The 20,354-nt window shown below is 45.5% G+C and overlaps 1 protein-coding gene across 4 annotated transcripts in view; it reads left to right on the forward strand.

The window, feature by feature from the left end:
• The window catches only part of LOC121603511 (protein tweety-2-like), a 44,785-nt gene extending 24,755 nt beyond the window's left edge, over positions 1-20,030 (forward strand). For 2 of the 4 annotated variants that reach the window (XM_041932347.1, XM_041932346.1), the window contains exons 3-9: positions 4,179-4,451; positions 5,631-5,855; positions 8,022-8,264; positions 10,842-11,239; positions 11,317-11,619; positions 12,143-12,312; positions 12,395-12,488. In XM_041932347.1, coding sequence (XP_041788281.1) covers positions 4,179-4,451; positions 5,631-5,855; positions 8,022-8,264; positions 10,842-11,239; positions 11,317-11,619; positions 12,143-12,269 — 1,569 coding nt within the window. In that variant the 3' untranslated portion in view covers positions 12,270-12,312; positions 12,395-12,488. Of the gene's footprint in view, positions 1-4,178; positions 4,452-5,630; positions 5,856-8,021; positions 8,265-10,841; positions 11,240-11,316; positions 11,620-12,142; positions 12,313-12,394 lie in introns of those variants that run through there. The other 2 variants (XM_041932348.1, XM_041932345.1) reach the window with 2 other exon arrangements.
• Positions 20,031-20,354: the final 324 nt, after the last annotated feature.

Below are 20,354 nucleotides of genomic sequence, written 5' to 3' on the forward strand. Positions count from 1 at the left end.
TCAGCTTCTTTCCACGCAAATAGGGAAAAGCCAATTAACGGGAGAAATTCACTTTTTCCCCATTCATGGTACGGTGCATGCAAGTACTGCCGCGTCTCTATTGCAATCGTCCAAGCATCCCAACCAGGGATTCCAGTCGAGTGCAACAAACCCATTCAAATGTGGCACTACTACCCTCACCTACTGTCATCTGGATGGGCGTGATGCAACGGGAACTTCCGACCCGAGGGGGCCAGGAAAAATAGACACTCTGCTATAAATAAACTACATCTCTCCCTCTGACCCTTGTTTTGGTGTCTGGAAGAGCTCCGGTGGAGTGCCGCATCTCCACAACACTCAACTCAACTCGGCTTCTTTTGCAATTCTTTTTTTTTTTTTTTTGCAATCCTCTCCTAACTATTGTCAATGTTAACAAAGGCAGTGGAATGCATAGCCCCCGTATGCGAATGGTGTACAATGTCCTGACACAACGTGCTGGAGGAATGTAACGGCGGAAGCGGATTGTGATAACAGGACATCACTAAACTTGCCAACTGGAAGCATTTTTTTTTCATGCCCTCTCTCTTTACCATTGTTCTCCGGCTGCAATCGACAGGAAGCGTATTTAATTCGCTTTCCTACCTTCCAATACCCTGTTTTCCCATCATCTTCAATGCATTTGTGGACTTGCAAATGCAGGGCCTGCGCCTTGTTTCCCCGTAACTTCCTGCATTGCATTCAGCCCCAACCCTGTGAGTGCTGCAAGCCGCGACTCGCTTGTCGCTTGTTCTACTCCAGTGTCTCTTATTTGTCTGAATATCGGATTTCCGACATGGGAAGAATCGATCCTACTGTCTCCCTTGAACATATATCCACATGTCCACCAATGCCTTCCAGGCGTTTATTTTTTGTTGTATGCATATCCATTCTGTGTGGAAGTAATATTGTCTGCAAGGATGCTGGAATTAATTATGTGCGCTATCACAAACCCGCTGTATGACATCTTGCCATTGTGTGTGTGTGGCTCTCGATTCTACATATTAAATCTAGCCGTTCTTGTTCAATGAATTTGTACCATTTGTCTGGGGCGACGGAAGCGGATGGATGGACGAGAAGAGGACCATACCAGATACAGAAACAGTAGGAATAGGCTCGTCGTCGTCTAACGAATCGGTGGAGGCAGCATTATGCTATAATTACATTCAACCCTAACGAACGATTCATTATTATTCTTGGGTTTAATAATTAATTTTCTTCACCGACTGGCACCCACCACAGCACACACTCCAGCCCTACCCACACCACCTTTCTTTTTCTCTATTTGGTTTGCTAGACGTGATTTCCGCCCATATCTCAATGAGACACGGAACGTTTCCGGAATGCGATGCAATTAGCTTTTTTATTATCCCTCATGATGGGCAGTTTGGCTGGGTCGTGTTCTGATCGCACTCTGCCACCAATGAAAATGGCTGCCTTCGTTAGCGCCTGCCCGGCTTGCATAAAGGTATTTGGCCGTGCGCCATGGATTGGAATGAGCTGAAGAATTTCAGCCCTTCCCTGCCGCAGCAGGCGCTCTCCCATCCCTTGGAGTTTGTTGTGGCCGACCTATCGTCGGACTTTCAGCGGTGGGCTAAGCTTTAGCTGATTAGGTCATCGAAAACTAAATGGAAGCCCCATACGTGAGCGTCGTGTGTCCGCGGGCCATCCTTCGCAAAAACCTCTCGCTGAGGGGCCAACAGGTTATTCAGCAGTGTGTGTGTGTGTGTGTGTGTGTGTGTGTGTGTGTGTGTGTGTGTGTGTGTGTGTGTGTGTGTGTGTGTGTATGTGTAGCATTTTGGGTTCATTTCTTACCTACCGACTGCATTACACATTGTGTGCGAATCTGGGAGAAATTTGCAAGTTTCCAACTTGATTCCTCTTTTGCTTGTACACTGGAAGTGAAGCACAATTTGTATGTTCCAAATATTGTCATCCGGAACAGTGCCTAGATATCACGTGTTGCAGGTGGCTTATAAACAGCCATTTGTGGCCCATTTCCAGCTCTCAGCTGTGACATTCTTGCGTGGTCGCGCTTTGTAAAGCAATGCGAGCGCTCGATTTGCGACCGTTTGTCGCCACCATTCAAGCAGTAGGGGGGAAAAAAACGCCTGTCCAGCAAAGTACGAGAAAAATGTGTGCATAAATTAAGGCATAACATTCATCGCGTGCAGGAGCATTAGTTTAAAGCATAATTAAACCGCCAACCTGCTCCTTCCCATCTCACGGTAAAATGTTTGACCAAATCCAGCAAGGTGTGCAATAGAGTGAGGGAGAGAGGAAAAGGAACAGAACAGGGTGTCTTTGGGCCAAATCCGCAAACCGTTGCCCTGCAAGCGGTAGTTGGAAAGTTCAATTAAGGAAACTAAGGATTAAGTTTCGCCCTTCGTCATCGTGCTCCGGTGTCGTTTCGTGAGTTCCGGTATATCTTGCCTTTCAAAGGTTGTGCAGGTAGCGCTTCGGGGCGGGACGGTAGGTGTTTTCATTTACGGGGGCATATTCGGGTCACCACCGATGCGGTGCAGAGAACGGGGCGCGGCTACACATTGCTTCCCCCACCGCAAAACTACTGCCCCTAAAACAGAAGTTTTGGGCTTCTTGGAAGCTCTACTTAGACGCATGCGAAAGCGCTCGCCGGCATTAACACGGGAAATTCGGGCAAACCTCTCCTCTACCTTGCCACCCACCGGCAAATGATGAAAGTTTTATGGTTTCTGCTCATCATCAAGAATCGACAAACTTCGGCTTCCGGGCGAAGTATTTTTATGTTTTACTGCCATTAAAAACAACCATTCTGGCCGTTCGGTCGGGCAATAGCGCGCTGCGCTTCTGTTTGATCCAAACCAAAATGTCTCGCAAGACACACACACACACACACACCGGAGTGTAGAAAGTGTATGCACAGCGGGTTTTCTTCTTATTTTAATGGCTTCAATAATTCAGCAGGAAAGATTAGGTAGTCGTGAGCGCCTGCTCGCTGTATGCGCAAGTCGAGCGTTCTTGCAGTAATAGACATCCGGTGCGCGATGAATCGTGGCTTTAATATGCACACTCACACACACACTTATGTACGTGTACGGTAACAACACAAAATCCGCCAATTGGACTCGCGGTCCCATTCATACAACTTCCGGTGTGTAATGGCATCGGAAGGAACCCGCGCGCACAGAAGAAGGAGGAGAACCATTACCAGCTGGGCCCGCAGAGCAAATAGCGTATGCCGCGAAAATGACACGAAAATAAACCACCATTGTGTGCAGGAGGAGGAGGAGAGTCGGCTGCGGGACCCATTCTAGGGTAGCACCGTGGAACCCGCCATGCCCTTTTGCCCCGCAGCGCACAGGAGGCATATGAATAATTTGTCCTGATTTGTCCTCGTCATATTCATGCACAAGGTGTGTCCCACGTCGGTTCTTCGGTTGTGAGCGGGTGGTGGTGCAGTTGCAATTGGATGAAACTGTGTCTGAGGGTTCACTTAAGCGTCTTTTGCCCGGGCTTTGCTTTGCTGCACTTGAAGGAACTGCTTCGGTCCTCGGGAGCCCACCCCGTATCGGTGGTGTGTGCTGTACACTCTCCGCTTCCTTACCGACGAATTACAGACACCGCTTTCGATTGCTTTTTTGCCACGTACCCCAAGCAGAAAAGGAGCGAGCCGGAGTGGGAACAGTACCCGGAACAGCCCGATGGTGTTTCGCCTTGCGGCAGCTGCCGTCGGTTCTACTCGACGAGCCACGCTGGAGCGGAACGTTCTTCCCAGTACCCGGGGGCCTCCTGTAAAACTTCCCCCGACAAGCACGGTCCGTCTTGCCTGTTGTGTTGTTGCAGAAAAGGGGTAAGGTCGGTACGGTACGGCAGACTACGGTGGGGAAATGTAATTTTGCATAGTTTATTGCTCGTTAGCATGCTCAACCATGCTGGGGACTGCGGGAAGGGCGAACGTGGTTTGATTTCGCCCGTGGGGTTGAATCACTTACACGCTCGATGGACCTGTTTCATTGAAAAGCGTTAAAGAAAAATGACACTTGCAAATAAATATCTGATGTGCGGCTGGTTGTGTAGGGGTTTCACGCGCCGCACAATGGCTGTGGCCCAACAAATCAAATCACCCGCTCAAATGGATCATAATTTCACCACTGTTTCTTCTTCTTCTTCTCTTTTTACAGAGCCTTGGCATACTGGCGTCCATACCGGCCGCGCTGCTGATCATTTCGCTCGTGTTTCTGCTGCTGTATCTGCTGACGCGCTGCTGCGATCGGAAGCCGCGCAAACCGAAGTCGCACGGCTGCCAAAAGTGCACGCTGATCTTTTTCGCCATCATCTGCTGTGCGGCGATCGGTCTCGGCCTGTACGGCAACGACGATCTGCACAATGGGGTGCTGCAGATCTTCGGCTCGGGCCGCAAGATCGAGCAGCTGATACTGAACGTGCGGAATCAGGTAAGTGCGGAATGTCTGAGAGGGGAAGGGTTTCTTGTTGTTGTTATTTGTTAGTTCGATGCCTTGCATTCGACTCGAAATGCATGCTTGGTTCGAGAGACACCATCAGCGTAGTTGAAATATGTCTTCATGTAGTAGAGATAGGATTTAGTTTATTTGAAAAGATTCCGCGGACATATAAACGGGTTTCGCGCGGTGTCTTGTACTTTTGCAAGCTCCAAGAAACAAGATTTGGCTGGTTGATATACTACCATTCATTTCTGTCGATCTTTGCCAGGGACAGAAGGGGATTGTGGTTAAATGGTGCGAGATTTGTCTCTAGAGAGACAGAGACGAAGCGAGTGAAACGATCTGTTCCTTTACGTTTAACATTAATCATGGTGCGGTTGCAAACGCGGTTACGGCATACTTTGCGTACCCCGTTTCGTTGCAGTCCCCCGTTTTATTTTTCACTCTGGAAGCTTAGACTAATGTATCTATTTATCCGACTATAGACAGCAGTTGCCACATCGCAATGTGACCGCGATGCGATCAAGCATCGTGGACACACTATTTGGAGTACCTTTAGGCAATGTACTGCAATAACTCCCAAATCTTATAATAGTAACAATTCTTTCAAATTATTTATTACTAATATGTTACTCGTAAAAGAGCATGTTGTGATACATCATATTTCCAATGATCTGAATTAATTGATATGATCCTCTAATGCTCGTTCGAGTTGGAATGATGAACTTTACATGATCCTCTATCGACTTGTAGGGAACAGAATGATGCGTTAACGGCAACCCTTTTGACTATCCCTTGACCGGTTTCACGTTGTGGTCAAACATGTCAAACACACTTAGCATCTCTATTCAGATGTTTTTTTCTTCTTCAATTCTTCGTGATCTACCCAAGTAAGAGAACATCAGCATCCGGGAATTATTTACTCACCACTTAATCGTATCCACTTAAAACCGATCGCCGTGGAGACAATACCCTTCTGTCTTTGCGTCGCCCGCAGCAAGTTAAGCGGCAAAGAGCGTGTTGAACATTGTGTCATTGGAAGGTACCAGCATATCGCTAAACGAAGCCCTTTCCCTTGCTTGTCGATCAACAGTTGACCAACTGAATTCTTCCCGTGCGGTGGCTATATTAATTAAATTAACACTTTTCCCCACACGTTTGCTTTCACAGACGGAAATGGTAAAGCATAACCTTAAGTCGAAGGTGGTCCTGTCGGAACTGGAGCAAATCTTCGAGCAGCCGCCCCATCGACCGAATGTGACTGCCCTCTACATGCTGCACGACACGGTTAAGATGGCCAAGGACAACACAACCTTCGCAATCAACGCACTGGAAACGATCGTCTATCTTACGCGCCCTGCGTATACGGACATTACGCTGAAAAGCTTGCTGGATGTAAGTATATCAATAAGCATTTGAATGCATAATTTAGAAAAGCCGGCTTCATACTGTAAAACTTGATTTATTTAGAATAACTCTTAGCAATATTTAAAATTTAAAACTGTGTTAAACTCGTCCAATTATTGTTGGCCAGTTATTTTTCTCTGCATCAATATGCCCACAGCGTACAGGAGCGAAATGCAAAGAGCGGCACCTCCCTAGGAGCAACTTTATCGGAGTGCAATATTACTGGTGCTTTTTAAGCCCACAATATTTCCCGAATCGCTTGCAATATTGCACCACTCGAATGTAGCCGCACTTAAGCCGAGAAGTGCTTAGCAAATGCAATGGTAGAGCGTCGGTGCCAATGCATCGTTCCCGATATCATCACTCTGTCGATTTGGGGTGCATCATACTTACGTTTTCGGTTTGTTCATCCGGTTGACCTAGTTTCTGATAGGGCAGCGGCGGTAATAGTGGTGAAGGTGTTGCTAAAATGAAAAATGTAGTGGCGTAGATCATCCTGGATAGCAAAGTGTCGTCAGCGGTGGTAATCTTCCGAGTTATTAAAATGTTGTACCATTTGCACAGAACGCGTATCGTGCTTTTGTATTTTTTTTTTTTCATATAAAACATTTTAATGTCATTGCAATTGTACCGAGCAGTATTGATGTAAGGGTTCATAGTATAGTAGTTGTAAATATTTGAATATTTCTCATAATTTTCATTGCTACGTTTTGGCACTACTGTGTGTGCGTTAAAGCTCCCAGTTTGTCGTTCTCGTTCCTTTTCTCTTCAGCTGTGTGGCCTCATAACTTCCACCGATGTTATACACGGCGTGCGGAAACAAAAGCTCTCCCAGAAGATGAAAAATTCACGCTTCAACGCCGCCAGTGTTCCGGTGTTGCCAGGCCTTCGCCACCGAAAGGCAGCTAAGAAGTGATTCCATTCTATGCTGAAGTTTTTCATCCTGGCAAAATGGCGTTTACGATTGCATAAAACAGTGTTTTGATGAAACGGGTGGTTTTCATTTAGGTTTATCTGTGCATTTGGTTTATTCTGCAGCTCTCAGTAGTTGAGCAGTTGTGAGTCTTTCGGTTGAAGATTAGAGTTTGAAGGCATTTTTTATTATCAAATTGTGTGGCACACACTGCTCACAAATGGTAGCAGGGAAATATTATTAAATTTTCTAAAAATCACCATCCTGTCAATTGACCATAACGTAGCGTAATCGAAAAAAGGGCACACCGCTAGACGACGGAAGCTGGTGGTTAGCAAATACATTATGTCGCCTATTTTGCCTATCACACACTCTCTCAGCACCTTTGGCGTTCGATTTTTCACTTCCGGAGTTTGCACGCAAATATAGAACAGAAATGAACGCGAGGATATTCTGTTGGAAGTTTTTTTTTAAGTTTATGTTTTCTATTTCTCCATAATGTGCTAACACTTTTCACAATTTGCGCAGTGATTCCAATGTTAACAGGCTTTTCGGCAATCTATCTCAAACTTGAACTATTGCCTACGGATTCCTACCGTTTGAATCCGTAGTCGATGCTGTTTCGCTATCCACACTCTACCCCATTGTTGTTGAGTGGTGATAATTTAATGAAAACACAAAAAGAACTGCCGGACTGCGGAAGCTGAGAACGACTCCAGTGCGAATGCATGAAAAGTTGTTTCCCCTCGCCCAGAACTTCCCAACTGCTTTACAGGTGAAGCGGAGAAACTTTCCTAATTAATAATTAAAATAGTTTTCCTGAGTGTGTTTGCCTCAGCTTCCGTTCCCGGACAGTTGGGACCCTTGTTGGGGCAACCGCCGTGTACTCCTCACTGCCGGGCCAACACTGCGTGGTTTTTTCTTTGGGGTGGTGTTCAGAATTTTGATGAAACTTTGCTAAACTGCCGCAAGCAGCAGTTTATTGATTTTTTCTCTCTCTCTCTGCTACTATTCCTTCGGCGATCTCTTTCATCTTACAAACTTTTATATCCATTTTTTCAATGTTTTCATTTTTCAAAAATTTGTTGAATGTTGCTTTAGAATACTATTTAACTATTCGACTTAACCTCAAGCATTCAAGCACTATATACATATAATCACATGAGAACTATAATCGGAGCACATTTAGTATACAGCATCGCTCACTATATACATTGAATTTTCTCATTCTTTTTCCACAGACCTACGAGTTTTACGAGGAGCTACGGTGGCCCATCACGCTCGGCTTTCTGACTTTCCTGTTACTGCTGTGCATCATCCTGATGATTGGAGCGACGCGGAGCTCCCGTTGCGCCCTGATCTTCTTCAGCGTCTGCGGACTACTGGCCGTCACTGTGTGCTGGCTGCTGTCCGGCATCTACTTGGCTAGTGCTGTCGCGCTTGGCGACTTCTGCATGAAACCGAACGACTTTATATGCAGCCATGTAAGCTATGGAATCGATAAAACATTACCAGCACAGTATTCCTTCTTCCCTCTCGCGTCGGTGTACTAGAGAACGTATAAAGTTCGCATAAAAGTCGGAAAAGCAAGATAGGGGACACGGAACTACATGTGATTCCCATGAGATGTACATGCTGGGGCCGCGTTTGCACTCACTGCAAAAGTATCGTGGCATTTTACGTTGTCCGCTTTTGTTTTGGTACTCTAAAAATATAACGAATGTTCGCTGGTTCTGGTCTCTCGTAAAGCACCTTGGCATCCACTTTGAAGAACAACGCGATGAGCGGATAGAGTGACTGAAATAAGAACACCTATGATGGAAACAAATATTATTCTGACAGTCCCTCCACTGAATTGAGCATTTTATAATTTTAATACTCTTTTAAAGTACTTTCCTCATGTTGGAAACCCTGGAGCTCTTGTGCTTTGGTATAAATGTGCGCGTCGTCGAGGAAATTCCGTGGCATCGCACTAGAAACAGTGCGGATGCCACACATAGAACACCACACATCATGATACCAAGAAGCTCTTTGCCGTTCATTCAACTCGGCTTCTTCCCTTGTCTAATGATTATTTTTTTCTCTCTTTGTACTGCAGTCGTGCTCTGGGTGCACACGCACGAATGTGTATGTGCTTCTATAAAAACTTCATCGTCTCGTATCCTGGTGGTTGGGAGGAGGATTTCAAGGCTTTCGCCATTGCTACATGGTGCACTGTGTAAGAGAATGTGCTGTGCCTGGTCGAATGGAAGAAAAGCGGGTGTGTAGAGTAATTATCCAGTGGTGTTCCTAGTGCCTCTCTGCTAGAACCTTCACTATCCGCCACCTTATCTAGGGGTCCATTCAACCATGGCCGTCATTCAATTGCTTGGTTTTATTTTATGATTTTGTAAAGAAAATACTACAGCGAAAGAGGATAGCCATTCACTCCCTGTTACATGTTGGAAATGTTGTCTCGGTGTGCAATCGTTAGCGGTGGTTTTAATGGACTGTGCGGAAAAGATGTTTGAACTCTTTTAAATATAAATGTTCATTACGATGTTGGAAGAATATTACGTACAAACAAGAGGATTTATGTCTGTCGCATTACCATGAAGGAAACGAAGCATACATCAGACAAGCTAGTTTAGGCAATCGTGTTATTCTTGCGATAGATAAAATTATTTGCCTGTTTAAATTCTCAAAACCATCTGCCTGGCGCACCATTAGAAGGTGCAGTTAAGAAAACCCGTCTTTAAATCGTTCCTAGCAAATCCCTTGCAAACAAATTGGGCATCACCAGAAGGGAAAGGGTCGGTTAGTGTAGGCGAATGTGAAAATGTTTGATAACATTTCACTCGCTCTTCCGCCGCTCCGGGGGCGGTAAAATTTGTAACAAAAAAATTGGCTTCTAAAGATGGTGGGGAAAGATAAACAAGATATAAAATTATCTCCATTATGTCATATCTCAACGTTAATTGGATAATAAAGTTGAAAGTTGCAAGAGATTGAGTTGTGCTGAATGCAAACTCCGCCGGCAGAAATCGGCAGCGGCGGAACGCGTTCTGGTGGGAGGATGGGGCGGAGCGGGCGAAAACGACATCATCTGGGCGCTGGTCAGAAGAAACGGATCGAGCCCAAGGGAGAACGGTGGCGGTAGGATATTAAGAGGTTCAAGTTCGTGCACGAATAAACTCCACAGTATTATTGTGAGTGTGTGTGTGTGGGCGGGGGATTCTTTTTGCTGGGAGTTAGAGCACCCATTTTCAACCGAAAGAAGAAGTGGTTTCGCTCCAGTTTTTTTTATGCTTTAAGGACTAAGTCTCCGTTTCGCTCATTTTTTTTTTTGCAATAAGGACCGGCGAGCAGCTTTCTATAGTGCTGGCACAACTTTGATCTTCAACTTTGTTTGGCACTGTACTTTCAGCTTGTGGCATTATTCTTTACAATCACGCGCTTGAATCTTAAAAGAGTTTGTTAGGATGTGATGGGTTACAGCTAGGGAAGATGGGAAGTGCACTTTTCTGCAATGTGCATGCACAAGTTTAAATATATTGCTGTAATTGTTTTAAATGCTCTGACTAATCCCACAGCCACATTTCATTTGTAGTTCAACTGGCATTTAAGTTGTTATAATGAAAGACTGGTTATACTGGATGGGTTTATCCCATGTAACGTTTTGTATAAAAAAACTTTAATACTAAAAGGAGTACCGATTCTATGCATAATTTACGAGGTCATTCTTTATTACATTTCTACTGAGTATTTAAGTACCGTTCTACTTAGGCACTTTACGGTTCGCGTTAATGATAACATTTATAATGCGCGAAGACAATGGTACTTGGCCTGACCCTTGCTTAATTCTTGCCGCACCAGCTTTATGTTCGCAATTACCCGTTTTAACGAGCCATCTCGTCCTGTTCGTTGAATGTTGTTGGTTGCAGTACTATGTATGGTTAGCCCCCTATTTGTATCTGATGAATAATATGTAAAACCAGCGAGCTTACCAATTAAACGAAAATCGATCCCTTACGCGACAAATACTGATCACAACTTGCCTCACTTATTTCGTATCCTTGCAGCCAAAGTTAAAAGACGTGCAGTACACGTACTGCAGCACCGTCGGCACCAACCGGTACGTGCTACGGCTGAACGAGTCGAAAGTTCACGTGGACCGCGCCAAAGAGTCGCTCGAGACGGTGACCAGCATCGGCATGGACCTGTACCCGGGCATCCAGATCAGCTCGAAGGTGAACAAGATCAATGGGGAGCTCGATGACAGCAAGCGCCAGCTGACCGCCCTCTCCGTCATGCTGGACCGTCGCACCGTGGCCGAACACTATGCGGACGCCACGCGCAGCCTGTGCGAGGGTGGCTTACTCGGGCTGACGCTAATGCTGCTGGCCAGCTTAGTGTCGGCGGCCATTCTTAGCTTACTCGTGTGTGTCGATTCGCACACCTGGATTTATCTGACGAAAAAGTATGGCCGAACCCGTACGCCCCGCGATGCATTTGCGTTTTACTAACGTTTGCTACTCTCTTCTTTCGCTTCAACAGACGACCAGGATATGAGGATAAGGCAGAGACGACACCACTCTTTCCGGCCGGCGCCAACGCCTCGCCCGCCGCACCGATAATTGCGTCCGGCACAATGACGGTCAACCGGACGCTGCTGCACGCCCAAACTGCCACCAGCAATGGGTCGACGGGAGGGGCTGCTGGAGCGGGGGCCGGCACCGGCACGCTCATCCCGACCAGTGGCCGTAACGGCACCACACACGGAATGCGCGGGTTTGCATCCTATAGTGGCGATGAGTCACCGCCACCAGATTATAACGTTGTGGTGCATGATAACAACAGGCATGGCTTATTTTTCTTATTTTTTATCCTAAGTTTACACCCACATCAAACGATCTTATCTTGTATACACTCGGCAAACGGATTTTAATTCATAACTGGATGATATTTCAATAATGCAAGCGGCACATGCTGATACATTTGGACTGGATTTCGGCACATGTTCGAGACTCTATCAGTGATTTGCTTTGATAGCATCATTTACAACCTACCCTATCAGCCATGCAATGTACATTTAATCACGGAGTCATATCATGCACATCAGCACACTTTTGTTAATTTATTTTCCCTGTATTAGGTTGATGATGCCCTTCAATAGTTTTACGTTGTATTTATTGCACTGCAAAGCTATAGGTTTTTTTTACTACACCGTTTTAGTTTAGTCGTTAGCATACAAAACTTGCTAGATGCTAGTCGTTTATCAATAATGTAAAAGTGAAGGATGAATTTCCTTTTAATTGTCTAGCATATTCGTTTGCCGTTTTATGGTTTTAGGGTATTAATTGACCTTTATACAATTTCGCAGAGCATCTGGGCATCACACTCTTGGACGGCTACCGTCGCAACACGCTCCCATGATGGGTCCGAACAATGGCAAATATGCTACCCTAAGTAAACAGTGCAAAACACTCGAATCGAACGATTTCTACTGAGAATCGCCTGCCTGCAATATGTCTGCAGGCAGCAATAAGCTAGGTAAGGATTTAAGCAACAGTTATCTCTATTGATGCAACATCGTATGTTAACACGGACCTTTGTTTCGTTTCGCTACCCTTAGATAAGAAACTGACAGCATCTACCGCAACATTATCCGACAAAGATCCGCGTGACATCTCCAACAATGGGTTCAATCGCTTCGACCCGAAATATGTCAGCATCGGACCGAAAGCCATCCGCAACACGGTCAACAACGTAACGGCGAACGTAAACAAGTGTGCTACGCTGCGTCACGGTGGGCGGTACGGTGGTTCGCTGAGCGTTAGCGCGGGTATAGGTGGTGGCGGAAGCCATCATGGTTCGGCCGGTCTGGGTGGTGCTCGCTCGGGCACAAGCCCAAGCCCGAATCTCAAAAACGTTCAGCAACCAATGCTGAGCCACAGCCAAACGCAGCAATACAAGCAGCACCATCCGGAACACCAACTGTCGGCTTCCGGGACTGGGTCGGCAAACGCTGCCGGCGGTGGTGCATCGGACCGCACCGAGCAGAAGCTTGCAATTTCAACCGTATCGAAAGAGTATAGCCAGCAATCGGCCTCTTACTCGTGTGCCACACTGCCGTACAAGAAGCCGGGCAGCGGGTATACTGAAACGTCCATTGCACCCTCACCAGTAACCACGTCAATATTGAAGAAGGAAAGCAATCTCGATAGCCAGCATAACCAGCGATACGCCCCAACGGTGTACAGTATCGATACTTCCGCCTATCACCATCAGAGGGAAGGCAGTGGTGGTGGCGGTGGCGGTGGGTTCCATCATCATTCATCCCAACCCTCACACCACCAGCAGTCGCTGGCGCAAGCTCAGCAGCAGTCTCAGCAACAGTATCTACAGCAGCAACTGCAACAGCAACTGCAACAGCAGCAGCAACAACAACAACAGCAGCAACAGCAGCAACAGCAGCAGCAACTGCAACAACAACAACAGCAACAAACACACCACAGATCGCTGTCCAGCACGAATCAGTTGTATCAGGAGACAGGCGCGGGTTCTGCATTCGCCAGCCCACCGCCATCGATTGCGTCCACAGCGACGACCCGCTCGAATGTGTCCATCATTAACCAACCACTGCCAGACATTCCGACCAGTGCTGGTGGTGGTGGTGGCGGTGGTGGTGGTGGCGGTGGTGGAAGTAGCTCAATCAAAAACAGCCAACAACCGCTTTGCGCCGCCACGCTGAACCAGTACCGTTCGCTGCAGCGACCGCACAAGCAGCAAACCGGCGGCAGCGGGCTCTCCACGCTAGCAACCCCGACGGGAAAACCGACCGTTCCACCCAAGGTGACCCCACCGATGCTGCCACCGAAGAACCGGCACAAAGACGACGCACAGTACCAAACGAAGGCCGCAGCAATGGCGTCCGGTTCGGGCGGGTCCGCAATGACGCCGCCACTGCCATCCTCCCGGCCACAGCAACCGTTACCTCAACCACCTCCACCGCCGCCAGCGCAATCGCTTCACCATCACCACCACAGCCAGCCGGGAGGGCAGCAAAGCAAGGCACAGTCCTACGGCGGCGGCATGAGCATCTCGAGCAATTTCAACGCCATCCAGCAGCAGCTGCAGAACCAGCTCCACTTCAAGCAGTACCATCAGCTCACGCAGCAACCGTGGCAGCGCGAACAGCTGCCCCAGAATGTAGCGAACAGCAGTAGCACGTTTGGCAATTACGAGCGCCAACAGGCCGGGCACGGGACAAGCAGTCGCAACCGGTCGTACTCCGGGGGCAGCAGTAGCACCGATCAGGCACCGCACTCCTCCTCCAAATCGAGCAATATCGAGAAGGCCAAAAACCATCATCACTCGTCATCCGGTTCGGCCCAGCCGGCACCCACCGGTGGAGGTTCGATGGTGGCGAACTATCAGACGCTTCCGAAAAATCACCATCATCACCATTATCCACAACAGCAGCAGCAACAGCATCAACAACAGCAACAACAACAGCAACAACAACAACAGCAACAACATCAACAACAACAGTACCTACAGCAGGGTCAATCAAATTCGTTCGGTTCCACTAACAGTGGTGGTCAACATCAGCCGCAACCGAAGAGCATCCTCAGCAAAACACGTCCCAACGAAACGCGCGAACGGGAGCAGCGCGAGCGGGAACGCGAACAGCGGGAAAGGGATCGGGAACGGGATCGTGATCACCACCGTGAACGGGACCGGGATCGTGATCGAGATCGTGATCGGGATCGTGATCGGGATCGTGATCGAGACCGCGACCGGGACCGTGATCGTGATCGTGACCGTGATCGGGACCGCGACCGGGACCGCGACCGGGACCGTGATCGTGACCGTGATCGGGACCGTGATCGGGATAGGGAACGCAACCGTGATCGCGAACATCGAGAACGAGACCGTGAACGTGGGGATCGGGACAGAGAGCATCGCAACCGGGAGCGTGAGCGGGAAAAGGATCCGGACCGGCACGGTGAGCATGCCGAACGTAGCCACCATCATCGAACCAGCCACGAGTATCATCAGGACCCTAGCCACGGAACGCAGGCCAACAACAAAAACCCGAACGTTTACTACCGTTCCCTGCAGCGCGGCGGTCTGCAAGCCAATAACGATCTCTACTCTGTAACAGAATTGTGAGAAAGGTTTGACTTTTAAGTTTGTTCTTATGCTGCTTAAGTTCAACTTGTTCATCTCCATCCGACTACCACCACCACCACTACTACTACTATTACTACTACTACTACTTCTACTACTACTACGAACATATGCTCTCGATCGATCCTTGGCGATCAACTTTAAACGTGGGTTATCGCGTTCGGTACGCCCTCTAGAGAGCAGGTTTCTCATTGCGGCGTGTCGATATAGATGCCCCCGTTTGGTATCACCCGGAAACCTTTTCTATGTCCAGCCTAGGATGTTTTGTCGAATCCATTTACCCTTTCACTCGCGTTCTTATAAATTATACCAAAATTTCCGAATTGATATATATATGTCGAACAAAAATCAATGCTCATACGTAACGCGACGTAGCTCGGGACAGCACTAGCACTTTCTCTGCGGCACCGAGAAAGCAGTCCTACCAGCAATAGAATAGTGAGATAAGCAAAACACAAAGCAAAATAAACGAAAAGAAATTCAATGCAAATTTTAATACACAACCTCGATAGGAACAAACATCGTGACAACATATATAGTAAGCAACCCTATAATAGTAACGTGTTGCCTACGTTGCGACATGTTCTCTGTTGTCTGGGTAAAAAGGCATTTGTGGCCAAAACCAAGCAAACGATTACATGAAATGCGAAAAGGAAAAAAGAAACTGTGCTGTTATGATGATGCACCGGGCGGCATTAGCGGGGAGAAGCGTAACAAAAAAAAATTCTAACGAACCAAAAAAAAAAGAAAGAATGAAAGAATTCAACTCTCAATTTTTACACCAGCTATTGTTGTCATGGGCAATGTGTCACGCCACTCTTCTGTACATAGAAAGCAAACAAAGGGAAAGGAGAAAAGCGGAAAAAAGACTCAAGCGGAGTGCGGATACATTTTACTGTTAATGTTATGAATTACTGTCTTGTAAGACTAACGTAGTGCAACCAGAAATTAAAGCAAATCATATAAATAGGAAAGATCTCTTTACTCTATCAAACACAATAGAAACTTCAAATTAAACTCGCCAAACATAAGCAAACAAATGAGACAAAACGGAGGGAGAAAGAGAAACGGTTTGCACAGTTAGGAAAGAACACACCCGATAATAGCTTTGTGAAGAACCATTTCGATCGAGCCACATTTCTCCAATGGAGCAAACACCGGTGGCGTAAAAATAATTTTTCTAACGAATCAAACAAATTTGCCAACAAGCGCAAGGCACACAATTGCTCCGCACTTGGTGAGACAGTTTCAAGTCTTGGGAGTAAACTATTGGAAACAAAAACAGCAAATTCGAACCATGAAATGTTTTAACGAATACCAGCAATATGGAAACATATTAAGGCGCAAAGTAGGAGACATTAGGTATGGGCAACCATGAGTCCCCATCAATGGGTATTCATGGGACAAAAACGAAACGAACATTGCACGTAAAATATTCTAAGCGATCGAGCGGTCACCTTTACAAGTTGGCAAGTTAAGCAATTACAAACACACAAAAACCTATTTCTCGATTTTTTGGTAGAAAAATTCCTTTTTTTTTTTCGTTTTCGTCAAAGCAAAGCATAAATCTGTTGCTCATAACTTCATGTGTATTTTAACCGTTTTTTCTTCTTTTTTCATTCATTTGTTTCATTTAGCATTTAGCTTCACTCCACTACCAATTCATTATATTTACCCTACTTGCGTCAGTTTTCTTATCTAGCTTATTTGTTGCCTTTCAAGCATTTAGTTTGTTGTCTTAAGTTTAGCCTTTAATCTTATATTGTTCCAAATAATACGTAGTCTGAGCCGTGGGTGCGTGTGTATGCGCCTACACTATGATGCAAAATACGCAAGGGTAATGTTAGAAAGTTAGAAATAATGAAAACAAACAGAAATTTTTATACCAAATCACGTTAAGAAAAATGAGGGAAAATTATATAGATCTTAAAAAATAAAAATAAATTAAGCGTATCAAGCGCATTCTCATAAGCATGTATCAATTCCACGATAGATGAGAGACTACTAGAGACCGCTAGCGCGGGATTAGGGATTATTAGGTAACCGGTACACCCAACACAGCATATACACGATCACATTCACACATACACCTATTCAACCACACACTCCCAAGAAACAGGCATAAACGCTACGAGCGCCTCTTGCACACCGGACAAGGTAGAAGGCAGGTAATTAAATACGATGATGCATTAATTAATTCTCGAAACAAATCAAATTCTAATCATAGTTGATGATAAAAAAAAATGAAAGACAAAAAACCAACCCAGAAACACAAGAAATCTCGTTGCAAAAGCATTACATTCAAAAAGCGATAGGCGCATGTGTATCGTGTAACATTAATATTAAGCATTATTGAAAAAGCATTACAACAAGCATTAAAAACGTTACAACCGGATATAGACGAACAAGTTGAAGTGGAGTGACCGAAGCACAGCAAATAAGGGAGAAGTGAGCGAGGAGAGTTAATGAAGAAGAAATGATCGTTTGCACGTAAGCAAAGTAGTTTAGCTCTGTTAGTCAGTGACACAAGACACAACTGCCATTTTTTCAAATGGCCCAATCCGTAAAAAGTCATGGAAAATAGGAACAGTAATGGTCATCCGAAGGTGATGCTCCTTAGGTATATAGAAGGCTGTCGAAAGAGCAGGAGTTCTTCACAGCGAGGGAGGAAACCATTCAGCTGGAATACGCATAAAACAAACGAATCACGAATGAGCTGTGGTCGATGGAATGGAACCGTGAAGCGCTGAAGCAGTTAGTGAGAGCAAACGCAAAAAACAAAACAAGCAATGTTTCGAGAGATAGTGCTGACGCTCAATACGAAATGGCGCAAAGCAGTTACACGATGATCGTGCCCATACAACACAATAGGTGGACGGTATAGAAAACACTGCGTCGGCGAACAACTGATGATAACGCAATGGTGAAGAAGACCGTAGGTATTTGCAAGCATTTTCAAGGGTCAATTTACTACTGTATAAGGGCGGCAGGGTATGAAATGTAAAAAAGCTATTGAAATCCTTAGTAGTTAAGTAAGAGGAGCTACAATCAGCCAAAAGACAAACGAACGAACGAACGAACGAACGAGCGATCGAGCAAGCGAGCGTAGTTGCGGAAGCTTTGGGTTTTAATTGTTGGACAGCTCCCTTGTGGTTGGTTTTATGTTTTTGCCACTTTGCTCTCTCATCAGCAACCACACAACACTGTTTCGCGCGGCCCTTGCCGGCGTTGGTGCACCCTCAGGCGTGGCGTAGTAATGTTACAGTATTTTAAATTGACTTCTAAACGCGGGCAGAAGTGATACACTGCATGTGGCCCGTGGCAAATGACAATGATTTTACAACAGCTTCAGTTGATTCAAGATCGGCTTTTAAGACGAGAGGATTGGCGCAAGACCGAAAACTCACCGTACCCGTAGTCTCATCTCATGATGTATGTGTATGTGTGTGTGTATGTATTTTCTTTTTTTTTTAAGTTCCGCCTAGTAGACTGAAACTAAGAGTTAACGATGCGAAATGGGAAAGCATGATAGAGGGACTGGGGAGTGAACATCCAGTGAATGGGATGGTGGGAACCACAATGATGAGTGTAATTGATGGAATACGGCAGTGTTGTAAGCAAAGCAGTGAGGTTGGGGGTGGAGGGGGGAGGTTGTACTGTTGGGTTTTAAAAGCTAAAATTTAACCAATCCATAGATAAACCAAGTTTCCAAGTTTATGCACCGCACTGGCAGCAACTTCCGTGAATCTGTAAAAAAAGACATGAAAAACCACACACCAACTGAGCTTTTCGATATCAGGCAACAATTAAATATACAGGAAGCAAGCACACACACACACACGCCATGTATTAATTTAGCATCCGGTGGCATTGTCTCACTCCTTTCGCGAGGGAAGGATAATAGAGTTTTTTTCCGTTACAACTGTCCTTTGATTTAAAACCATTGTAATAAACCAGCAAATAGTTTTCTGGTTTTGAAGCAAATGAAAAAAAAACAAACACAATATTAATTGGCTCAAAAGAGAGAAAAAAACTATAGGCGAGCGACTCAGGCGCATTAAGGTTATGAAAAGAAAAAGGTAGAAAAAACGTATAAAAAATGTAACAAAACAAACAAAAAGAAGAAGAAGAAGAGAATTAGCAATTCCAGCCGCGGAAGCACTTGGTAAACTGTTTGAAGAACATGTAGATTATGTCAAAACTTTTAGGACTTATTATAGTACAGTAAGCGTAAGAGAGAAGCAAGTAAAAGAGACGCAAACCTTGTTAAGCCAAGAGCAGCGCAAGTTTCGTTGTGCAGATGGCAGTTGGAGGAGCAGGGCCAGAACGGATGATGTCCTTCGGCGGTATCTGGATAGCCTGGGGTCCCGGTTTTACACTGAGCATAGACATGGAAGGAGGAGCGATTGAAGAGAGAGAGTGTGTGTATGTGTGTGTGTGGGTGCGCGTTTGGTCGTTACAGTAGACCGATTGTTTATGCTGTGTGATGTTGCTAGTTTATGAAGGGTGCCATCTTGAATAGACATGAACACAAATAATCGTAATTTTAGGACACGCAGAATGCGAAAGCACGTGCGCAAGTTTCACGACAGAAACGAGCAGGCGCACTAGTATAGCAGCACTCGGGGTTCCGTTAAGTTTAAATTTTAAGTGCTCGTTGTAATTCGATTTTTGGTTTGTATTTTAGTAGTTAGTTTGTGTATAGCTTTTAAGCTGATTCAGTTTTATGTTGCAACCGATTTTTGTCGTGATGAAGAAGATGAACCAAGCGTTCGAACGGGGAGCGGACCGGATTTCAATTCAGCTGCAGCATTGTGTGTTTTCCTTTTGTATGTGCGCATGTAAACCAGAGCCCCAGGCCGGTGCACGTGCCGGGTTCGGGGGTTTATTTTTGCATTAGTCATTAGTAAAGGAAGCGATATTTATTTCCTGTACAACTTCACTTGTCCGTGCAACACATTGCCGTATCGATTAGTGTTTCATATTTAGTCAGTTTTACTTCCGCAATGAAATACACAAAACCACACAGATACAAGATTGTGAAAAGGATTAATAAACAAATCAAAATAATTGAACATGTGCTTGCGTTTGTTTTGCGCTTTATTAAGTAAGTGTGTGTTGTGAAAAGAAAGGCAAGAGTTTCCTGCGGGCAGAAAACTGTATTGTTGTATTCAATTCATGGCTACAGCACTTGATTCTACGTTGTATGTACAGTCGGTAATGGATAGTACATGTCGATTTTTAGTGTAACGACCACGTGTTCAGTCTGGTCATATTTTAAATTACTCTTACTGCCCCAAAAATGAATTAATTGATGCCGATAGTCTTGTAACATATTTATTTTCAATAGTCGATTTATGATGTTTAATTTTGAAACATCATTTTTGTTATAAAACTCT

This window comes from Anopheles merus, chromosome 2R (assembly GCF_017562075.2).
Source record: "Anopheles merus strain MAF chromosome 2R, AmerM5.1, whole genome shotgun sequence".
In the NCBI taxonomy this organism is placed as follows: Eukaryota; Metazoa; Arthropoda; class Insecta; order Diptera; family Culicidae; genus Anopheles; species Anopheles merus.